Genomic DNA, 21192 nt, shown 5'->3' on the forward strand with positions numbered 1-21192 from the left:
ATACAGCAATCACATTGCTAGTACTTCTATAAATCCTTTACAGTCCTGTGCACAAAAAATATTTCAGGGTTTTGTTTGTCACCCTAATCGATCTTGAACTTGCTTTCTAATCACTAATTCTCCTCTAAATTTTTGGATGTTTGATATTTATAAAGTTCAGTTTTATTATTTTTAAATCTCTTCTCACCTCTTGAGGGAAAATATACAAGAAAATTTCATTCATCTAAACTCCATTCATTTGGATTTAATGAGTTTGGATGATGGCTTGGTTAGAATTTACTTTTGCATTTTATACAAAAAATATTAGCTTATTTCATGTTCAAAGATATTTTCAGTAATTATTTAATACTCTTAAGAGAAAAAGATTTTCAAACACACTAAAATCTATAGTTAAATATATGTGATATACTAGTTACCTTCATTTTTATTAAAGCAGCTCCCAAAGATCCTTGCTTTACAAAGTTTTATCAGCCAACTACGAGTTACTTTACAGGTCTAAATATTTAAAAAATATACATTATATAATGCATATGTTTCATTAATGCACACTTACTACCACCATCCCCAAACTAATGAGATACTGATAAATTATTTATATCTTCATTAATTGCATTACAGATCTACACCAAGTTCTAAAATACTCAAAACACCATATACTAATAATTTATATTCATCTTTTCAAAAATAGAATACAGGCCGGATGCCGTGGCTCACACCTGTAATCCCAGCACTTTGGGAGGCCAAGGTGGGCGGATTGCCTGAGCTCAGGGGTTCAAAGCCTGGGCAACATGGCAAAACCCGTCTCTACTAAAAATACAAAAAATTAGCTGGACGTGGTGGTGCGCACCTGTAATCCCAGCTACTCAGGAGGCTGAGGCACGAGAATCACTTGAACCCAAGAGGCGGAGGTTGCAGTGAGCTGAGATTGTGCCACTGCACTCCATCCTGGGCAACACAGCAAGACTCCGTCTCAAAAAAAAAAAAAAAGAATACATCCTTGTAGGTGTAGGTAAACCCTAAAATCAGTATTACTACAGACTTATTTCCAGTGGCTCACCAATGTATAGTCTGTATACTTTTTCAGTCTGTGTATAAAGCTTATCATTCTGAGACAATATCTGTGTTTTGCTGATATGTCTCCAGCCACTAAAAGTCCTAAAAAACTAAATATTTAGTCAATGTTTTAAAACTGTACTAAAATTCATACACAGGCTGGGTGCAGTGGCTCATGTCTGTAATCCCAGCACTTTGGGAGGCTGAGGTGAGCGGATCACTTGAGGCCAGGAGTTCGAGCCAAGCCTGGTCAACATGGCAAAACCCCGTCTCTACTAAAAATACAAAAATTAGCCAGGCATGGTGGCACACACCTGTAATCCCAGCTACTCAGGAGGCTGAGGCCACGAGAATTTCTTGAACCTGGGAGGAGGAGGTTGCAGTGAGCCGAAATCCCACTGCTACACTCCAGCCTGGGCAACAGAGCAAGACTCTGTCTCAAAAATAAATAAATAAATAATAAAATAAAATAAAATTCATATACATTTTTAGACTACCTAGTATCTTAGATAGTCTGCAAGTCAATTTTCCTTCTATTATAAAAACAAGGGCTAAATTCCTAAGTTATGATTTTTAGAGTAAGCTATATTTACATTTTCTAAACACTGTACTCCCTTAGTAACAATATCAGTCTACTAGAGGTTAATGACATAAGAGAGTATATATGAAAACACACAAGTTACAAAGTGCTATGCAAATATGTCACATTATACACTGGTCAGAGACAACTACTAGGGTAAAAAACAAACATTTTAAGGTTTTTCCAAATAAATCAACAGAAAAAAGTATATACATACAGAAATGCTGAGCTCAGTTGAAATTTTTTGTCCATTATCTTCCATGATGCCAAAACTTTAAAACTATAACCTATTATTACAGGCTAAATAATGACAAATAAAATTCATCATAACTGACAACTTTTGACACTGGTATTTGTATATATTCTTTTCTAACTACCTCAGAAGTAGATACAGTACTCAAGAAGAAGAGCAACAATATCTTGTACTTGAAATCCATAATAATCTCGTGGAAAATCCAAAAACCTTTTTCATGTAAGTGAAAGAAATAAGTAGAAAGTAATTTACGCTACAGATATAATAAACTCAATTTTTATGATAGAAATAATAGCCTCCCCTAAATTAGTTCCCTCTTAAGTGCTTAAGAAAAGCAAAATTTTGCTCAATAACATTTAACCAACTCTTTATAACTTACAGGCTCCTATCATGTTCTAAGTTAAACAACTTTTCATTGTTTCTCCTTTTCTTTCTTCCTCAAGGTGTCAGGTAACTATTTACTAAGAAAATATCACCTGTACGTAAGTTACAGTAGTATCCATTTTTAACTTGTTCTTTCATAGGCTGCAAAATTTCCATTCCTAGATTTAAATAAAACCAAGAGTATTCAGATATTTCTTTACCTATACAAATATAAAACCAATTTGCATTCTAATGTTTAGATAAAAATCGTTCAGCACTCACTATTGTACTCTTAGAAATGCATTGATTTGGAAACAAAACGACTTAATATCTCTAAGATCTCCTTTCAATGTGTGGTGCCATGTAAAAATGAACTTAGTCCTTCCCACCCTCCCATTTCCCCACACTCTCATGCAATTCTGCTCTACCTCATTCTGTTATGGTCACTTCCCACCACTTACAACAGTTAAAGATATTCTACAAAGAACAGAGACTTGTGTAAAAGCCAGGTAGGGTCTACAGGCACTAATCATTAGTAAAGATTCAAAACTAAGAAGATTGGGGATAGAAGTAAAAAAAAAATACAGTTATCACACAATTCTCCAGATGGAAATCAGCCACCAAATATTTAATTAATACATATATATATAAACACTTCAATAAAGCTGGAATATATATACATATATATATAGAGAGAGAGAGAGACAGAGTCTTGCTCTGTTGCCCAGGCTGGAGTACAATGGTGTGATCTCGGCTCACTGCAACTTCTGCCTCCTGGGTTCAAGCGATTCTCCTGCCTCAGTGTCCCGAGTAGCTGGGATTATAGGCTTGCACCACCATGTCCGGCTAATTTTTGTATTTCTAGTAGAGACGGGGTTTCACCATGTTGGCCAGGGTGGTCTCGAACTCTTGACCTCGGGTGATCCACCCACCTCGGCCTCTCAAAGTGCTGGGATTACAGGCGTGAGCCACCGCACCCGGCCTGGAAAAATATTTTTAAAAAGAAAAGGAGGCCGGGCGCGGTGGCTCACGTCTGTAATCCCAGCACTTTGGGAAGCCAAGGTGGGCAGATCACGAGATAGAGGAGATCGAGACCATCCTGGCTAACATGGTGAAACACCGTCTCTACTAAAAATATAAAAAATTAGCCGGGCGTGGTGGCGGGCGCCTGTAGTCCCAGCTACTCCGGAGGCTGAGGCAGGAGAATGGCATGAACCCGGGAGGTGGAGCTTGCAGTGAGCCGAGGTCACGCCACTGCACTCCAGCCTGAGCAACAGAGTGAGACTCTGTCTCAAATAAAATAAAAAAAAAGAAAGAAAAGGAGAATACAGATACACAAGAGAAGAATGCAATATAAAGATGAAGCAGAGAGAGATTTGATAATGCTGTCCTGGGATATTAGAGTGATGCAGGCACAAGCAAAGGAATATTGGCAGCTAACAGAAGCTGGAAGAGGAAAGGAATGGATGCCCTCCCAGAGCAACCAGATGGAGTGAGGCCTTGCTGACAATTAGATTTCAACTCAGTTATATTAATTTTGGATTTCTGGTCTCCAGAACTGTGAGAGAATAAATTGCTATTGTTTTAAGCCACAAAATTTGTGATAATTTGTTACAGCAGCCACAAGAAATTAATATGAGGATCTAAGTCTGTATTTTTTAAATGTAATGTTTCCAATTCTACATCTATTTTTTCTTCCCTAATGGAATGCTTCATGAATTTGTGTAGCATCCTTGAGCAGGGGCCATGCTAATCTTCTCCATAACGTTCGAATTTTAGTATATGTGCTGCCAAAGGGAACACTCTATGTCTATTCCAGAAGAAAGCATTAAATATTTTTCAGAGAAAGACTGGATGAAATTAAGTTGCTATATTTTAAAAAAATAATTATTAGGAAAACTGGTTTACCGAAGAGTACATAGAACAATTCCTTGCACACAGTATGCACTCAATAAATACTTTTTAAAATATATTCTGGACTCAGTAACAACAAAGATACTAAATGAATGAGAAACTACTCTAGTAATCTTCTCATAGAAAACTGACCCATCCACTTTTTGCTCACAAAACTAAATGTTTAACCGTAACATTTCCATAGAAAAAACAAGGACTTGGCCAGTGTTACAAAGCAATTCTTCTACTACCACTTAGTTTAGAAAACATCAATTTGTTTTATTATTTTATTTCTTATTTTCTTATTTTATTTTATATTTTTTGAAACAGGGTCTCACTCTGTTCCCCAGGCTGGAGTGCAGTGGCATGCCACGGCTCACTGCTGCCTCTACCTCCTGGGCTCAAGCTATACTCCCACCTCAGCCTCCTGAGTAGCTGCAACCACAGGCATGTGCCACCACACCTAGCTAAATTTTTTAAATTTTTTTTTATTTGTAAAGATGGGGTCTCCCTGTGTTGCCCAGGCTGGTCTCAGGCTCAGGCCATCCTCCTGCCTCAGCTTCCCACAGTGCTGGGATTACAGGTATGAGCCACCCTGCCCGGCCTCTTTGCTGTTTTAAAAGACATAGCTAGGTATGGGTAGGAGGAAAAAAGGACATAAAAGGCAAAACAGTACAGATTTTCACAATTTTCATTAGTATGTTTGTTTTTATAACTTGAAATATTAATAACATATAATCAGATATAAAGCTTATAAGCTAGAGAAAAAAATTCCCAATTTTAGTCTCTCTGTCCCTACTAGACTATTCAAGTTGACTCCTTTAAACATAATTTATTGCTCAATCTCAGATATACTGCATGTATCAAAACATGCCAACTGAAACGTATCTATATGCAGAAAGTAAAATATAATTACTCATTAAGATAGAGTTGCTCCCCACGCACTAACATTACAAGGTTCTAGCATTTTCCAGTGATTTTTCAAATGTTTAGGTATTAAAGCATACGAGGGCCAGGCACGGTGTCTCACACCTATAATCCCAGCACTTTGGGAGACCAAGATGGGAGGATCCCTTGAGCCCAGGAGTTCCAGACCAGCCTGGGCAACATAGTCGGACTCTGTCTTTACAACAAACTTTAAAAAATTAGCCAGATATTGTGGCGTGTGCCTATCTATACTCCCAGCTACTCGAGAAGCTGAGGCTGGAGGATTGCTTGAGCCCAGGAGCAATGAGCTGTAATCACATCACTGCCCGCCCTCCCTCCCTCCCTCCCTCCCTCCCTTCCTCCCTTCCTTCTGAGATGGAATTTCACTCTTGTCGCCCAAGCTGGAGTGCAATGGCGTGATCTTGGCTCACTGCAACCTCTACCTCCCGAGTAGCTGAGATGCTGAGATTACAGGCGCCTGCCACCACGCCCAGCTAATTTTTTTTTTTTTTGGTATTTTTAATAGAGACGGAGTTTCGCGATGTTCATCAGGCTGTTCTCAAACTCCTGACCTCTGGTGATCTGCCCGCCTCTACTTCCCAGAGTGCTGGGATTACAGGTGTGAGCCACTGCACCAGGCCTACTGCACTCCTTGTGTGACAGAGTAAGACCCTGTCTTAAATAAATAAAGCATAGAAGGGTAATCGAGAACAATGTTTAGCTATTCAGCCTGAGGATAAACCTGAATGGTGAGGGGCCTTAAAATAGTTTTCTTTGTAGCATTCATAAATGATTTTTAAAAATTTAATGTGAAAATAATTTAACTGAAACAATATAGAATGAGCAGTTTTTATGGATTTATGGTCTGACAAACTGTCAAACATTCTTTTTTTTTTTCCCCAACTTTTATTTTAGATTGAAGGTAAGGGGTAGGTATGCACGTTTGTTACATGGGTAAATTGTGTGTCCTGGGGCTTTGGTGTATAGATAATTTTGTCACCCAGGTAATCAGCATAATACCCAATAGGCAATTTTTCAATCCTTACCCTCCTCCAACCCTGCACCCTTAAATAGACCTCAATGTCTATTGTGTCCCCTTCTTTGTGTTCATATGTACTCAATGTTTAGCTCCTACTTATAACTGAGAGCATGCAGTATTTAGTTTTCTGTTCCTGCATTAATTTGTTTAGAATAATGGCCTTCAGCTCCATCCATGTTGCTGCAAAGGCCATAGTCTCATTGTTTCATAGCTGCATAGTATTCCAGGGTGTATATGTATCATAGTTTTACGTCCAGTTCACCACTGATGGGCATCTAGATTGATTCTGTGTCTTTGCTGTTGTGAATAGTGCTGTGAAACTTAACAGTGCATGTGCCTTTACAGAACAATTTATCTTCCTTTGTTGTCAAAGGTTTTCAAACTTTAAAAAATCCTAGCTACTGATTGTGTTTAAATAATTAATGTTAGATTACCACCTTCCCTTGAGAACAAGATTCCAATATTCGAATCCAAATGCTGTATAGTTTTGTTTTTTTAACAAACACCTTTTCTAAACATGAAATTGCAACCACTTCCAGGTAAACCTACAGTCTTAGAAGTTTACACATACTATAAGCTTAAGCTACAGAGAATATAAATATATATTAATTATGTTTGTTCTACATTTACTGTTCAAGTCTTATGCCACTCTGCCTAACTGAAGAGGGCAAGCTTCAGACGCTCTCAACTCTAATCTAGCCTCCATATAGCAGATGTCTTAATAAGACATAGGTCTGATCACATCTCTTTTATTTTTGGGTTTTTTTTTGGAGTTTTTTTGAGACCAAGTCTGACTCTGTCACCCAGGCTGGACTGCAGTGCTGTGATCACGGCTCGCTGCAGCCTCAACCTACTGGGCTCAGGCAATCCTTCTGCCTCAGCCTCCCAAGTAGCTGGACCTACAACCGCATGCTACCACAACCAGATAATTTTTTTATTTTTTGTAGAGCCGGGGTCTTGCTTCATTGCCCATGCTGGTCTCAAACTCCTGCCCTCAAGTGATCCTCTCACCTAGGCCTCCCAAAATGCTGGGATTACAGGCATGAGTCACTGTGCCTTGCCCTGTTTGTAAAGTTTAATTGACTTCTTACAAAATAGAGGATAGAGTCCAAACTCCTTCACATAAAACAGCCCTCATAATCTGGTCCCAACATACATTTCCTGCCATAAACTATTACCTGTCTCAATCTTGTTCTTTCATGCATTCACGAACAAATATTCGTCTTTTTAAACACCTCTTCTCCCTTCTCTATTTGTAGAACCTCTATATATCTTACAGGACTCAACATACAAGTTTTAGTGAAGTTTCATATGTCTTCCAAGCAGATTGAATCCTTCACTCTACTATACTCTCATGCCATTTTGCATATACTTTTTATAATAGCACTCATAAATTTTATCAGACTAATTTGTTGACAAATGATATACATTTCCTTCTTCTATTCACTGTATTTCCTGCTTCTCCATACCAGCACCTTTCATATATTAAGCATTTACTCTATGTTGAATTTATAAAATAATTAATAAACGCCACAATATTTATTGTGGGAGAATGATCTCTTCATAACTCTGTGTAATAACATAAAAGACAAATGCAGGGGCTAGACACGGTGGCTCAGGCCTGCAATCCCAGTACTTTGGGAGGCTTAGGTGGGCAGATCACTTGAGCCCAGAAGTCTGAGACCATCCTGGGCAACATGGTGAAAGCTGTCTCTACAAAAAATAAAAAATTAGCCAGGCATGGTGGCACATGCCAGTAGTTCCACCTACTTGGGAGGCTAAGGTGGGAGATCACTTGAGCCAGGGAGGTGGAAGTTGCAGTGAGCTGAGATTGCGCCTCTGTACTCCAGCCAAGGTGACAGTGAGACCCTGTCTCAAAAAAAAAAAAAGACAAATGCAGGTCAAAACTGGTTTGCATTAAATGTTTTCTAATAACTGTAATAACTGTACTTCATGAGAGAAGTAAAAATAGTAAGAGAATCTTGAATACCTACAGTATATCAGGCATTGTGCTAGGTGATTTACAGGTATTATCTCATTTAGATCTCATTTAATCTGTAAAAGGAGGTATTCATTTTACAGATTAAGAAACAGAGGTTCTGAGATATTAAGTGTATGGCTTGTCTTGCATAACTTGTCAGAGCTCAGACATGAACCAAGATTTATCTCAGTCAAAACCCACAGTCTTTGCAGTAAAGCCTGTGTTTAAGCATGTCTATGGACTGATCACACCAGTAATCTCAACACTTTCAGAGGCCATGGTGGGAGGATCGCTTGAGGCCAGGAGTTCAAGACCAGCCAAGCCAACATAATAAGACTTCATCTCTACAAAAAATTATTTAAAAAACAAAAAACACATCCAAGTATTAGAGGGTCAGTCACCATAGTATATAAAAGTATGCCTTTGGTCTCAGACTGAGTTCACATTCTGTCTCTACAACTTAGTACAGCAAATTATTTAATCTCTCTGTCCCTCCTTTCCCTTATCTATAAAATGGTGATAAATAATAGTATGTATTTTGTAGGGTGGTTATGATTAAGGAATATAAATCAAATAAAGTGATTATTATACTACAATGCCTTATTCATTGAATACCTTTATAAAACCTACTCATGATAGAAAATACTATTAGAAATGCTGTTTGAAATTGGTTTTATAGCATATATGAATTTAGAAAAAAAACTTATATAACTTTTACAGAAAAAACTCGGCTCTGGGTAGATATAAAGTCCTATGTAGATACTTTGTGGAATGAGCTTGTTTCTTAGCATTTTATCTGACATGACCTCAAAGTTTCAGCTTCATTTTTTTTTTTTTTTTTTTTTGAGATGGAGTCTCACTCTGTCGCCCAGGCTGGAGTGCAATGGAGCGATCTTGGCTCACTGCAACCTCCGCCTCCCAGGTTCAAGCAATTCTCCTGCCTCAGCCTCCCGAGTAGCTGGGACTACAGGTGTCCACCACCACGCCAGGATAATTTTTGTATTTTTAGTAGAGACAGGGTTTCACCATGCTGGTCAGGCTGGTCTTAAACTCCTGACCTCGTGATCCGCCTGCCTGGGCCTCCCAAAATGCTGGGATTACAGGCATGAGCCACCACACCCGGCCCAGTTTCAGCTTCATCGTAATTCTAATTTCCACTATGCTTCCTGACCTAGCATACCTTTTCAATCAGACTTCTTATCTCTAAGTACAGCAACTTATTTTAAACTGGCTCTTTGGTTTCATTTTAGATGGTGTCTCCAATATGGCTGATAAACTAGAAAGAGTTCTGGTCAGGCAATCTGGATAGAGAAGCCAAGCAACATTGTAGCTTCTAAAGTCATTTTCACACTTATATATAAAACACTCGAATTTATATAAAAGATACATTAAAGAAACAATGATTAAAAATATATAACCACTACACTCCTTCATTAATAGAGATAATTAAGTTGAACATACTTAAGAATACATTGCTTTTGTGAGGATTAAAATCTAATGTTAAGCTACCAATTCATATTCACCTGAATCTTATTTAATAATAAATTAATACTCATGAATGACATTATTAACTGTCAGTGTGATGATGTTCAAGCTATTTCAGTTACCCAGACAGGTCTATAACTTACTCTAAATTTCTGGCACTTACATGCACACACACAGACAAATCCACAGTTGATTAACATCAAACAGAAACTTCACTCTCTATACTTCTCAGGAAAGGAAAAGCTCAAAAGTTATATTTCATGACTACTGAACAAGTTTAGGCTTTCAAACGAGATTCTTTCCATTGATTCTGTAACTTATCCAATCACTTGAGCAAAATGTTGAATTTCTACTAAGTAAAAGGCACATGTTTCAGGACACAAATTATATCAATTTCAAATATAATTGAGGCAGCCTAAGGCGTATATGTAGGTCCCAGGGCAAATTATTTGGACTGTCTGAACTTTAATATTCTTATCTATAAAATAGCGGTGATAATAACTATCCTACACCAACGATTTATTACTAGGATCAAATGAGGTACTAAAACATGGAACAGAAAAGCATTTTCAAATATTAAATCCACAGTAAGTTTCTATAACAACTCAAGAGCTCATCTTGTCTCCAGAAGCACAATAACAGTCTGTTTCATTACATGATTAATGTAACAAATATTTAAGAGTCTAATACATCATGATGTGTTCAAGTACTAAAGTGCTTTAAAAATGTAGTAAGTACAGGCTGGGCGCGGTGGCTCATGCCTGTAATTCTAGCACTTTAGGAGGTGAGGTGGGTGGATCACTTGAGGCCAGGAGTTCAAAACCAGCCTGGCCAATGTGGTGAAACCCCCGTCTCTACTAAAAATACAAAAATTAGCTAGGTGTGGTGATGCAAGCCTGTAGTCCCAGCTACTCGAGAGGCTGAGGCAGAAGAATCTCTTGAACCTGGAAGGCGGAGGTGGCAGTGAGGCGAGAGGGTCACGCCACTGCACTCCAGCCTGCGTGACAGAGCAAGACTCCATCTCAAAAAAAAAAAAAAAAAAAAAAGTAGTAAGTACAAATGCTTTCCTTAGGAAGCTTACATTACAGTAGGGATAATAGAACTCTCAAATTACAATGCAAATTTAACAAGTATTGTAAGATTTATAAAGCCCAGCACACATAAAGAAAAAAAAATGGGCTGGGCGTAGTGGCTCATGCCTGTAATCCCAACACTTTGGGATGTCGAGGCAGGTGGATCACCTGAGGTCAGGAGTTCAAGACCAGCCTGGCCAACATGGTGAAACCCCGTCTCAACTAAAACTACAAAAAAATTGGCTGGGTGGGGTGGCGGGCACCTGTAATCCCAGCTACTTCAGGAGGCTGAGGCAGGAGAATCGCTTGAACCCGGGAGACGGAGGTTGCAGTGAGCCGAGATCGCAACATTGAACTCCAGCCTGGGCAACAAGAGCGAAACTCTCTCAAAAAAAGAGAAAAAGAAAAAAAGAATGAACTGGATTTATGGCAGATTTCAGAAAGCCGCATAAGAAAGAGATGGCATTTAAGGAATTGAAGAATAAGTAGAATTTCTACAAAGACAGCAAGGAAGGCCTTCCTTGTTTCTTCTTTGTAGGAAGAAATGATAAAAGCAAACACCAAGGCTGACAGGCATATAGCATGTTCAGAAACTGGACGTCTAATTAACGACTAGTTTGGCTAAAAAATAGGATATGTGGAAAAAAGTAATACTTGTTTAATAAAAGGAAAAAAGAAAGAATCATATTGGGGGCCGGGCGCGGTGGCTCACGCCTGTAATCCCAGCACTTTGAGAGGCCGAGGTGGGTGGATCACGAGGTCAGGAGATCGAGACCATCCTGGCTAACACGGTGAAACCCCGTCTCTATTAAAAATACAAAAAAATTAGCCGGGCGTGGCAGCGGGCGCCTGTAGTCCCAGCTACTCAGGAGGCTGAGGCAGGAGAACGGCATGAACCCGGGAGGCGGAGCTTGCAGTGAACTGAGATTGCGCCACTGCACTCCAGCCTGGGCGACAGAGCGAGACTCCGTCTGAAAAAAAAAAAAAAAAAAAAAGAATCATATTGATTTTACTGGAGCCATCGTCAGACTCAAATTCTGAAGGAAAAATCTGAAGCCTCCCTAAATAATATAAAATTTATTAAATGCCTCCCTAAATAATTTACATTTTATTCTGAAGCCGATCGAGAGTCACTGCATATTTCTGAGGAAGGAATAACCAAAAAAAGAAAGTCATAAGATCTTTGGCTTTAAAAGTAATATGGAGGCAAGTGACTGGAAGGGTGCCAGGCTGAGGACAAGTCCAGTTTGGAAGTTATTGCTATAGTGCAAGTAAGAAGAGGAAAGACGAGCATATTTAGCAGACAGGTAGTGGGAATGAAAAAGGGGAGAACTAAATCTGAGATGCTGAAGAGATAGAATCAACAGTTGGGAGGAAAGTTAGCCTCAGAAATATAAGTTTACAAGTCATTCCCTTGAAACACCCTGAGTTTACCAGTGAAAGTGAATAAGAACACCAAGTAAGAAACTGCACCAAATTTCATCTTTAACTACTAAAGTCGAATGTTGATTTCAAAAACGAAAAGACTTAACTTTCAAATACTGCATTTAAGAGAACATAATAAAAGATCGTCTTTTACTATAAAGCAATGCACCCACACACCTGTTCTGATGAGAATCTCACCCCACTTCAAACAGTCCTTGTGTTCTTACTAGCCTTACCAAGGGCAGCCTTTCCATTTCTTTAAGTTCCTGCGGCTTCTTGAGCTCCAGGTGCTGGTCGGGTGCATCTGTGCCTACCACAGGGCTCAACACCGAGCTAGAGCTCATGGGATGTTCACTGAAGGAATGACGGGCCCCAGCCGGGCCCCAGCCGGGCCCACCCGTCACTAGCTCCGCACGCACCAGGCGCTGAGGCACACACTGCCGTCTTCATTCGCTTGACACACCCCTCTCCTCGGGCCTTTTTTCCTCCTCCACCCAGCACATTCCGCACGTCGTCCGTCGGAGTTACAACGTGTCACCTCATCTGCTCCCACCCCTACTTAGCTAGCACTGTATTTCAGGTCTTCGATACCGTCCCCTTCACCCCTACAGACTTCACATCAGCCCCCTCGCATGCCTCCTCTTCCTCCTCCTCCAGGAGCTTCCCGGGCCGCCCCGCAGCCGCTAGCCTCCTGGTTCCCGCCCCTCCCCAGGTGCGCTGAGGACTCACCTCCCGCGCAGCTCGACCGCCTGAGCCCACCACCGGGGGCCGCGGTTCAGCTCCGCCGGGCGCCCCAGGCTGCCGAGTCCGCTGGGTCCTACGCGACCGCTGACCCGCAGCGCCGCCGGCTCCCGTCGCCGTAGCCACCGCCAGCTCGGTGCAGCCCAGGCGTTTCCGGGTTCCCGCGGTCCCGTCCCCCAAATGCTCCGGCTTCCGCCTCGGCTCTGGCAAATGCCGTTCCCGGCTCGGCTCTGGCAGCCCCAGCTCGGCACTTGGCAGCTCTGTCCCTAAGGCGACGCACCTGGGCTGCTCTGCTGGCAGCCCCTGGTTCCTGCTTCACCGTCGCGTGGAGGCCTGAGGCACTGCTTTCTGCTACACCTCTCCTAGGAGCGCGAAACAGATGGAGTGACACTCGTCGAGGGCCTCTGCGGGACTGTCTGCTTGCAGAGGGTGCCAAGGTGTCCACTGCGTAAGGAAGGGCAAAGTCCTTTGGGGCAAAGAACCCTGAGAGGAACGGGGAGATGGATTTTGAAAGCAAACGAACCCTCTCCTAAAAGTGACTGTCACTGACCTGAAAACAACCAAATTAGCTATGGCAAAGGCTGCCAACCAACCAGTGGTCTGCAAGAAGGCTTGTTCTTCCACTTCGCCCACCCTGACTGAGATCTTGAGACTGAAGGAAACCCAAAGCCATACCACCAATGGGCCTAGTGTCATCAACCGGGAGAGGAAAAAGAAAACTGGGCCCAGAGGATTGCAGAGTTATGAGGGACCAACCCCTTCCTGGCTGCATGGATCACAGCATTACCTTTTAAAAGTCTTCCAATAGCTGTGTTGGAAACCCTCTAACCACGGCAGCCCATTCAGGTGATGAACAGGCTGAAATCAGTACTTCAGGTTCAGCTGGATTATCAAATAAGCGAATAGGATTATCTCTTTTTGTTAACTCAGGGCTGCTATAAATTAAGCCTATGTCTCTTTATATTGCAAATGATTAAAACCATGTCCAAGAGAGACATACTTAGAAAAAAAGTGATATTGAAGAAAAATAAGTAACTGTATTAGAGTAGAATAATTGGTTTTAAAATTTTCTGCAATACAGTCTTGAGAAAATTCCTGGATGGTAAAATACATATTAGATCTTAATACATGTCCAGTTTTTTTTGAAACCAAAATGTGCCTGTTAGATGATGATAACAGCATGCCTCGTTTTATTGTGATTTGCTTTATTGCTCTTCACAGACGTTGCTTTTTTTGTTTGTTTTTTTTTTTTACAAATTGAAGGTTTGTGGCAACCTTGCCTCAAGCACATCTATTGGTGCCATTTTTCCAACAGCATGTGCTCACTTTGTGTCTCTGTGTCACATAATATTCAATAATTTTTGCAATATTTAAATTTGTTCATCATTATTATATCTGGTATAGTGCTTTGTGATCAATGATCTTTGATGTTACTATGGTAATTGTTTTGGGGTGCTGATATGGTTTGGCTGTGTCCCCACCCAAATCTCAACTTGAACTGTATCTCCCAGAATTCCCACGTGTTGAGGGAGAGACCTAGGGGGAGATAATTGAATCATGGGGGCCAGTCTTTCCTGTGCTATTCTCATGATAGTGAATAAGTCTCATGAAATCCGATGGGTTTATCTGGGGTTTCCGATTTTGCTTCTTCCTCATTTTTCTCTTGCTGCAGCCATGTAAGCAGTACCTTTCACCTCCCGCCATGATTCTGAGGCCTCCCCAGCCATGTGGAACTGTAGGTCCAATTAAACTTCTTTTTCTTCCCAGTCTCGGGTATGTCTTTATCAGCACCATGAAAATGGACTAATACAGGTGCCATGTACTGCACTCATATAGGAAGGCAAACTTAATTAATAAATGTTATGTGTGTTCTGACTACTCCACCAACTGCCCATTTCCCCACCCTTCTCCCCCTTGGGCCTCCCTATTTCCCAATAAACAGCAATATTGAAATTAGGCCAATTATTAACCCTACAATGGCTTTGAAGGAAATCAAAATATTTTACCCCAAAATATACTACTTTGACATATTTTGAGATGACTGTTTAGAGGGCCTGCAATCAGAAGTAGCCTTTGCAGGCCAGATGTGGTGGCTCACGCTTGTAATCCCAAGACTTTGGGAGGCTGAGGCCAGCGGATTGCTTGAGCCCAGGAGATCGCGACCAGCCTGAGCAACATATTGAGACCCCATCACTACAAAAAATAAAAATTTAAACATGTACCAGTCGTAATGGTACATGCCTTTAGTCCTAGCTACTCATGAGGGAGGCTGAGGTGGGACGATCGCTTGATCCCAGGAGTTCAAGGCCACATTAAGCCATGATCATGCTACTGTACTCCAGCCTGGCTGATAGAGCAAGACCCTGTCTCAAAAAAAAAAAAAAAAAAAAAAAAAAAAGTAGCCCAGTAGCCCTGCAAAACTGTCTCTTGTAGGGCAGATTTGCATCTGTGGAGAATCTGCATTAATGTAGCCAGGCTTTCTCTGAGGCCCTTCCTTGTCCAGATCTAGGAAAGATTTACTGAGATTCTGACACCTTTAAAGGTCTGAAAGAAACTTCCACCATCTATTCTCTCCGAGGGCTGCTACCCACCTTTGTTAGTCAGGCCTCTGCTTCTGTCCCTCCCGTAACTTGTTTTGCCACTATAACCTGATTTACCACCATAATCTATTTTTGGCCATGCTTGGAGCTCTCATTCTTTGTAAAGATGGTATATACCCTTCTGTACTACATGGGGGATAAGAGTAATCACCCTGTGATTTCTCCTCATGTACACTAATAAATTTTATGCCTTTTTTTCTTTTCTTTTTTTTTTTATTTTTTTATTTTTTAGTTAGGGTCTCTCTCTAGAAGGAGTGCAGTCGCATGATCATGGCTCACTGTAGCCTTGACCTCCAAGGTCCTCCTGCCTCAGCCTCCCACTTAAGCAACCCTCCTGCCTCAGCCTCCTGAGTAGCTGGGACTATAGGCACATGCCACCATACCTGGCTAATTTTTTTTTACTTTTAATAGAGATGGGTTCCCACTATTTTGTGCAGGCTGGTCTCAAACTCCTGAGCTCCAGTGATCTTCTTGCCTCAGCCTCCCATTGTATTGGGATTACAGGCATGAGCCACCATGCCCAGCCTGCCTCTTCTCTTATTAATCTGACTTTTGTCAGTTGATTATTCAGCCAACCTTCAGAGGGCGAAGGGGAAGGTACAGAAGCTCACCAGGGCAAGAATGGCAGCTGAGCCTGAACTGCAAGTCTGGACATCCAACAATTCAAATCAGTACCCAAGGTCTGCAGCTCTTTCAAATGAGAAAAAGATAATAGTCTAAAGGCAGCTAGGGCCAGATAGGACTATGTGTCTCAGTGGTACCTGATTAGAATTGTCGGATAAAATAGAGGCCTTCGCCTGGCGCAGTGGCTCACGCCTGTAATCCCAGCACTTTGGGAGGCCGAGGCAGGAAGATCACCTGAGTTTGGGAGTTCGAGACCAGCCTAACCAACATGGAGAAACCCCGTCTCTCCTAAAAATACAAAAAATTAGCGGGGCATGGTGGCACATGCCTGTAATCCCAGCTACTCAGGAGGCTGAGGCAGGAGAATTGCTTAAACCCGGGAGGCAGAGGTTGCGGTGAGCCAAGGATTGCACCATTGCACTCTAGCCTGGGCAACAAGAGGGTAAACTCTGTCTCAAAAAAAAAAAAAAAAAAAAAAAAACAGAAGCCTTGTTAAATTTAAATTTCAAATAAGCAACGAAGTATGGAATATTTCGGATATACTTTAAAAAATTCATTGATTATCAGAAATTCTAATTTAACTGGATGTCCTATAATTTTATTTGCTAAATGTGGCAACCCTATTGAAGGCATGAGTGCATTATGATATTGTATAATAACTGGGATTCCCTATGATGCCCCAGAGAAATTAAGGCCAGATCAAACTGTGTTTAGTGCAGTTGACGCTGCAAACATTACGCACACAAAATGACATTCTCTAGATCAATATCTTCAGACAGTGCCAAGCTGGTAGACTTTAATGGATAAAGGTCAGAGGTTGTTAGAAAACCCAGGAGAAAATAATGAAAAGACAACAAACAAGAAAGAAAGAGGGCAGGGACTATGTTGATAGACATTTTTAAGGAATTTCTGCTCAAAATGGTTAAAATATTGAAAAAAATTTCAGTGCTTAGAGAATTAAACTGCAGGTTTCCAGGTGTCACTTGACAAATATTTTGTTCCTATGCCATCATAGCTTTTAAAACTATTTAATTGAAATTTCAGCTCAGGAGCAGGAAAAACCAGTTTGTTGTTTCAAGCTGCCAAATCATAGTAATTGAATCTGGCTTTTTCTTGTTAGTTCTTCAGGGGGAAAAAGAAACCTATGTGTAAACAAAACTGGAAAGGATTGCCAAAGATTATCTACTTGTCCATCATTTACTTCTAAGAAGAGTTGAATGAGGTTACTTCCATTATAAGAGCTTAACTGTCAATATGAATATGGTCCTTTGATTCTGAGATGGATCTGTAGAGTTTAACATTCTCTAGAACATGGATCTGATAGGTTTGAAATAAAACTTACTTTTCATTTCTGAGGAAGAGTATTTCAGTGGCTTCTGGTTTTTTCCTATAGCAGACTTATTCTTCGAGTCAGCGGCCCAGGAGGAGATTTCAGGGAGATGAGGCCCTTGCCTCCCTCTGTACGTTCGGAAACTGGAGAAGCTACCCTGCATGATTGCTGCCCTATGGGGCTTGTTGATCAAAGCTTCAGTTATCACTTGATGCTCTAAAGTCTATTTGAGAATCAATGAATTGGTTTCATCTCAGAGTCAGGGTTAAATATAAATTAAAGCCTTGGGGATTCTCCTGTATCTAGCACAGTTACCTGATAAAATCACCACAGCTTCCTTTGTGGAAGACTAGAGAAAGGGGCACAGTGTGTATAGTATGCGCTTGTGCTGTTAAAGGGACCTCTTAAATCTGGGAATGGGGACTACAACTCTAGTAAAGTTGGGCCTCATTTACCAGTCCTAGTGTACATTTGATTACAAAGTTCATATGCAATTGGATTGTGCTGTTCACCAACTATTTCCCACTCTCAACCTGCAGGGCACTTCTTAAAGTAGGTTGCACTCTCAGGCTCTCTTGTGGTTGAGTGAGACCACATGTCCAGTTCTGGCCAATTACCTCAGGGCCAGGGCACTGAATTGCCAATTTGCGGCTGTTTAGACTCCTCTTTCTCTCTGCCTTTGAGTCTGGCAATGTGCAGCATTGCTTCATCATCAGACTGTATCCTAGAATTAGGAGATGTATAACCTACAGTAAATGTACAGCATGAACAATAAATACATTTTTTATTATTTTATGTTACAAATGAGAAAAGAAAAATAGCTCAGGGCAGTCTGAGCTTTGGGAGGTATGCAGTCCCAAAGAGACAAGAGCATGGGATTTTGGTCATTCTTGCCTTCCATCCTGCAACTCCCACTCTACATCCATGCTTGGGGACAATTATTTAAAGTAATTTTCTTCCTGACTAGCTGCCTCACCCATGATCTTTGTGTTCCCAGAATTTATGATGCAAAACAACAACAACAACAACAATGTATAGCCCATCAGTAGCTTGGGTTATTTTAATGTAAATTCTTGGTAAACAAGTCAGGAGCTGCCTCTTCTTTTCCTTTAAAAATCCACTTGTAACTGCTGCTAATCAGAGTGTATATTTAGGGCAACTTGAATCTGTACTCCTAAGTTGCAATCCTCAAGCTTGGCCCAAATTCTACTTATATTAATTTTGCCTCCGCATCTTCCTTTGAGGTCACACTAAGATTTTGCCAATTTCCAAGCACTTGGAAGTTGAAAAAAATTTTTTTTGACAAAACCTAGCATATATTGATTAATACAAAAACTTATGGCCAGAGATGGGTGTATTTTAACAAAAGCATGACTTTTGTGACTTTGACTTAGGGGCCAAGTGATGGGGGCAAGCAAACTGATTTTAGAAGCTGGAAGAATGATAACCCATGGTGTACTATGGAATATTTGATAAAACTGTGACCTGCAATTACTTAAAAGTTAAATAATGAACATAGTAAGTTTATAGCTCCAGTGCAAGAGACTAGAAAACAAAATGTTAATAGCATGTGTAGGTTAATGTTGGATGTATTTGAAAGACACTTCATGAAAGAGAAATAGCCAAAAAATAATTTACTAATTTGTAAGCAGGAATGGAAAGGAATAAAGACAACATAGAAATTCAGGAACTGGCACAGTTGACAATGGCAAATACTTTTCTAATGGAAGCCTTTAATAATAATTTAAAAAAATCAAACCAAGCCTGTCCCTGTCATACCTATCTTTAAAATCTCTAAATGGATTGAGATATCACCCAGTAAGTCCTTTCAGTTGGATGAAATGGCTAAATGAACAGGGAATAAAGGTGTTGGTCTCCCACCAAGCTTGATAGGCTCAAGGTACCTAGAATTAAGTAGACAGGTAAATGGAGATATGTCAAGGAAAGAACTGTGTTATGGCCATTGGCAAATGAAGCTGATTGGAATCTAAGAGATAAGAAACCAGTAATGTTTATAAGATAATTGTATTGCCAAAGGAGCCAAGAGCCTAGACAAAACTTAACATGTCTCTTTGGCCTACAGCCCTCTATACACAGGAAATGAGCTCAGGATACTGGTTAGCCTCCAAAGAGTGCATATTCTCCAATACCCTCTTCACATATAACTAAAAAATATAATAAAGGAAGAACTGTCTCCCAGAAGGTCAAATCAAGGAACATAAAGAACAATGAATTGGGAACCCCCTTCTACAGGGCAGAATTAGCATCTAATTCAAGAACTATTTAATATCAACTACACCCAGGATAGCAGGACTTCACAATGTGTTGCCACTGAGCAGTGTCAGCTCTGTTCATTGACTTTGCTCTCATTTTTTTCCCAATGACTCACCACATCTCTTCCCTCTAATATACTTTCTGTGATCTAAGAATTTGCCTGTTCTAGATATTTTATATGTGTTATCATACAATATTTGTCCTTTTTTATTTAACTTCTTTCATTTAGCACCATGTTTTCAAGGTTCATCCGTATTGTAATCTGTATCAGAACTTATTCCTTCTTCTGGCTGAACAATAACCCATTTTATGGATATACCACATTTTATTTATCCCTTCATCCATCAGTAGACATTTGAGTTGTTTCTACCTTTTGGGTGTTATGAATAATGCTGCTATGAACATTTATGTACAAGTATCTTATTTGTTTAAGTCCTTGTGTTGTTTTGTTTTGTTTTGTTTTTTGTTTTTTTGAGACAGAGTCTCACTCTATTGCCCAGGCTGGAGTGTGGTGGTGCGATCTCAGCTCACTGCAACCTCTGCCTCCTGGGTTCAAGTGATTTTCCTGCCTCAGCCTTCCGAGTAGCCAGGACTACAGACACATGCCACTACACCTGGCTAATTTTTGTATTTTTAGTAGAGACTGGGTTTCGCCATATTGGCCATGCTGGTCTCGAACTCCTGACCTCAAGTGATACTCCCACCTTGGCCTCCCAAAGTGCTGGAATTACAGGAATGAGCCACCATGCCCAGCCAAGTCCTTGTTTTCAATTCCTCCACGTATACAAGTAGGAGAGGAATGCTGAGTTATATGGTAATGTTATGTTTAAATTTATTTTTTTAGAGGCAAGTTCTGGCTCTGTTGCCTAGGCTGGAGTACAGTGGCATGATCTCATAGCTCACTGCCACCTCAAACTCCTGGGCTCAAGTGATCTTACAGCTTCATCCTCTTAAGTAGCTAGACCTACAGGTATGCACCACCATGCCTGGCTAATTTTTTTTTATTTTTAGTAGTGATAAGGTCTCCCAATATTGCCCAGGCTGGCCTTTTTTTAAAAAAAAAAATTAATATTTAAAAAATAGAGGCTAAGCAACATGGCTCATACCTGTAATCCTAGCACTTTGGGAGACCAAGGCGGGCAGATCAGGAGTTCAAGACAAGCCTGGGCAACACAGTGAAACCATGTCTCTACAAAAAAATACCAAAAAAAGTAGCCAGTAGTTCCAGCTACTTGGGAGGCTGAGGTGGGCGCATCACTTGAGCCCAGGAGGTGGAGGCTGCAGTGAGCCAAGATCATGCCACTGTACTCCAGCCTAGGTGACAAAGAGAGACTCTGCCTTAAAAAAAATAATAATAATTTAATTTTAAAAATATAGAGATGGGGTCTCACTATGTTGCCCAGGTTGATCCTGAACCTTTGGACTCAAGTGATCCTCCCACCTCAGCCTCCCAAAGTGTTGGGATCACAGATGTGAGCCACCACACCCAGCCTAATTCTTTTTTAAGATTTTTTTACTTGTTATCTTCTTCTTAAATTTTTTTGTTTTTTG

General features: G+C 40.6%; 1 protein-coding gene and 1 non-coding gene across 7 annotated transcripts in view; both read right to left on the bottom strand.

Annotated features, from left to right (window-relative positions):
* SLC35A3 (solute carrier family 35 member A3) overlaps window positions 1-12972 on the bottom strand; it is a 57461-nt gene extending 44489 nt beyond the window's left edge. For 2 of the 6 annotated variants that reach the window (XM_009426130.5, XM_016923192.4), the window contains exon 1: window positions 12309-12644. In XM_009426130.5, coding sequence (XP_009424405.1) covers window positions 12309-12416 — 108 coding nt within the window. In that variant the 5' untranslated portion in view covers window positions 12417-12644. Of the gene's footprint in view, window positions 1-7878; window positions 7978-12308; window positions 12725-12801 lie in introns of those variants that run through there. The other 4 variants (XM_009426142.5, XM_063816493.1, XM_513586.9 and 1 more) reach the window with 4 other exon arrangements.
* Window positions 3946-4052, bottom strand: LOC112207037 (U6 spliceosomal RNA). Its single transcript, XR_002941519.2, has one exon. It is a non-coding gene; the product is annotated as a U6 spliceosomal RNA (small nuclear RNA).
* Window positions 12973-21192: the final 8220 nt, after the last annotated feature.

Source organism: Pan troglodytes, chromosome 1 (genome assembly GCF_028858775.2).
Source record: "Pan troglodytes isolate AG18354 chromosome 1, NHGRI_mPanTro3-v2.0_pri, whole genome shotgun sequence".
In the NCBI taxonomy this organism is placed as follows: Eukaryota; Metazoa; Chordata; class Mammalia; order Primates; family Hominidae; genus Pan; species Pan troglodytes.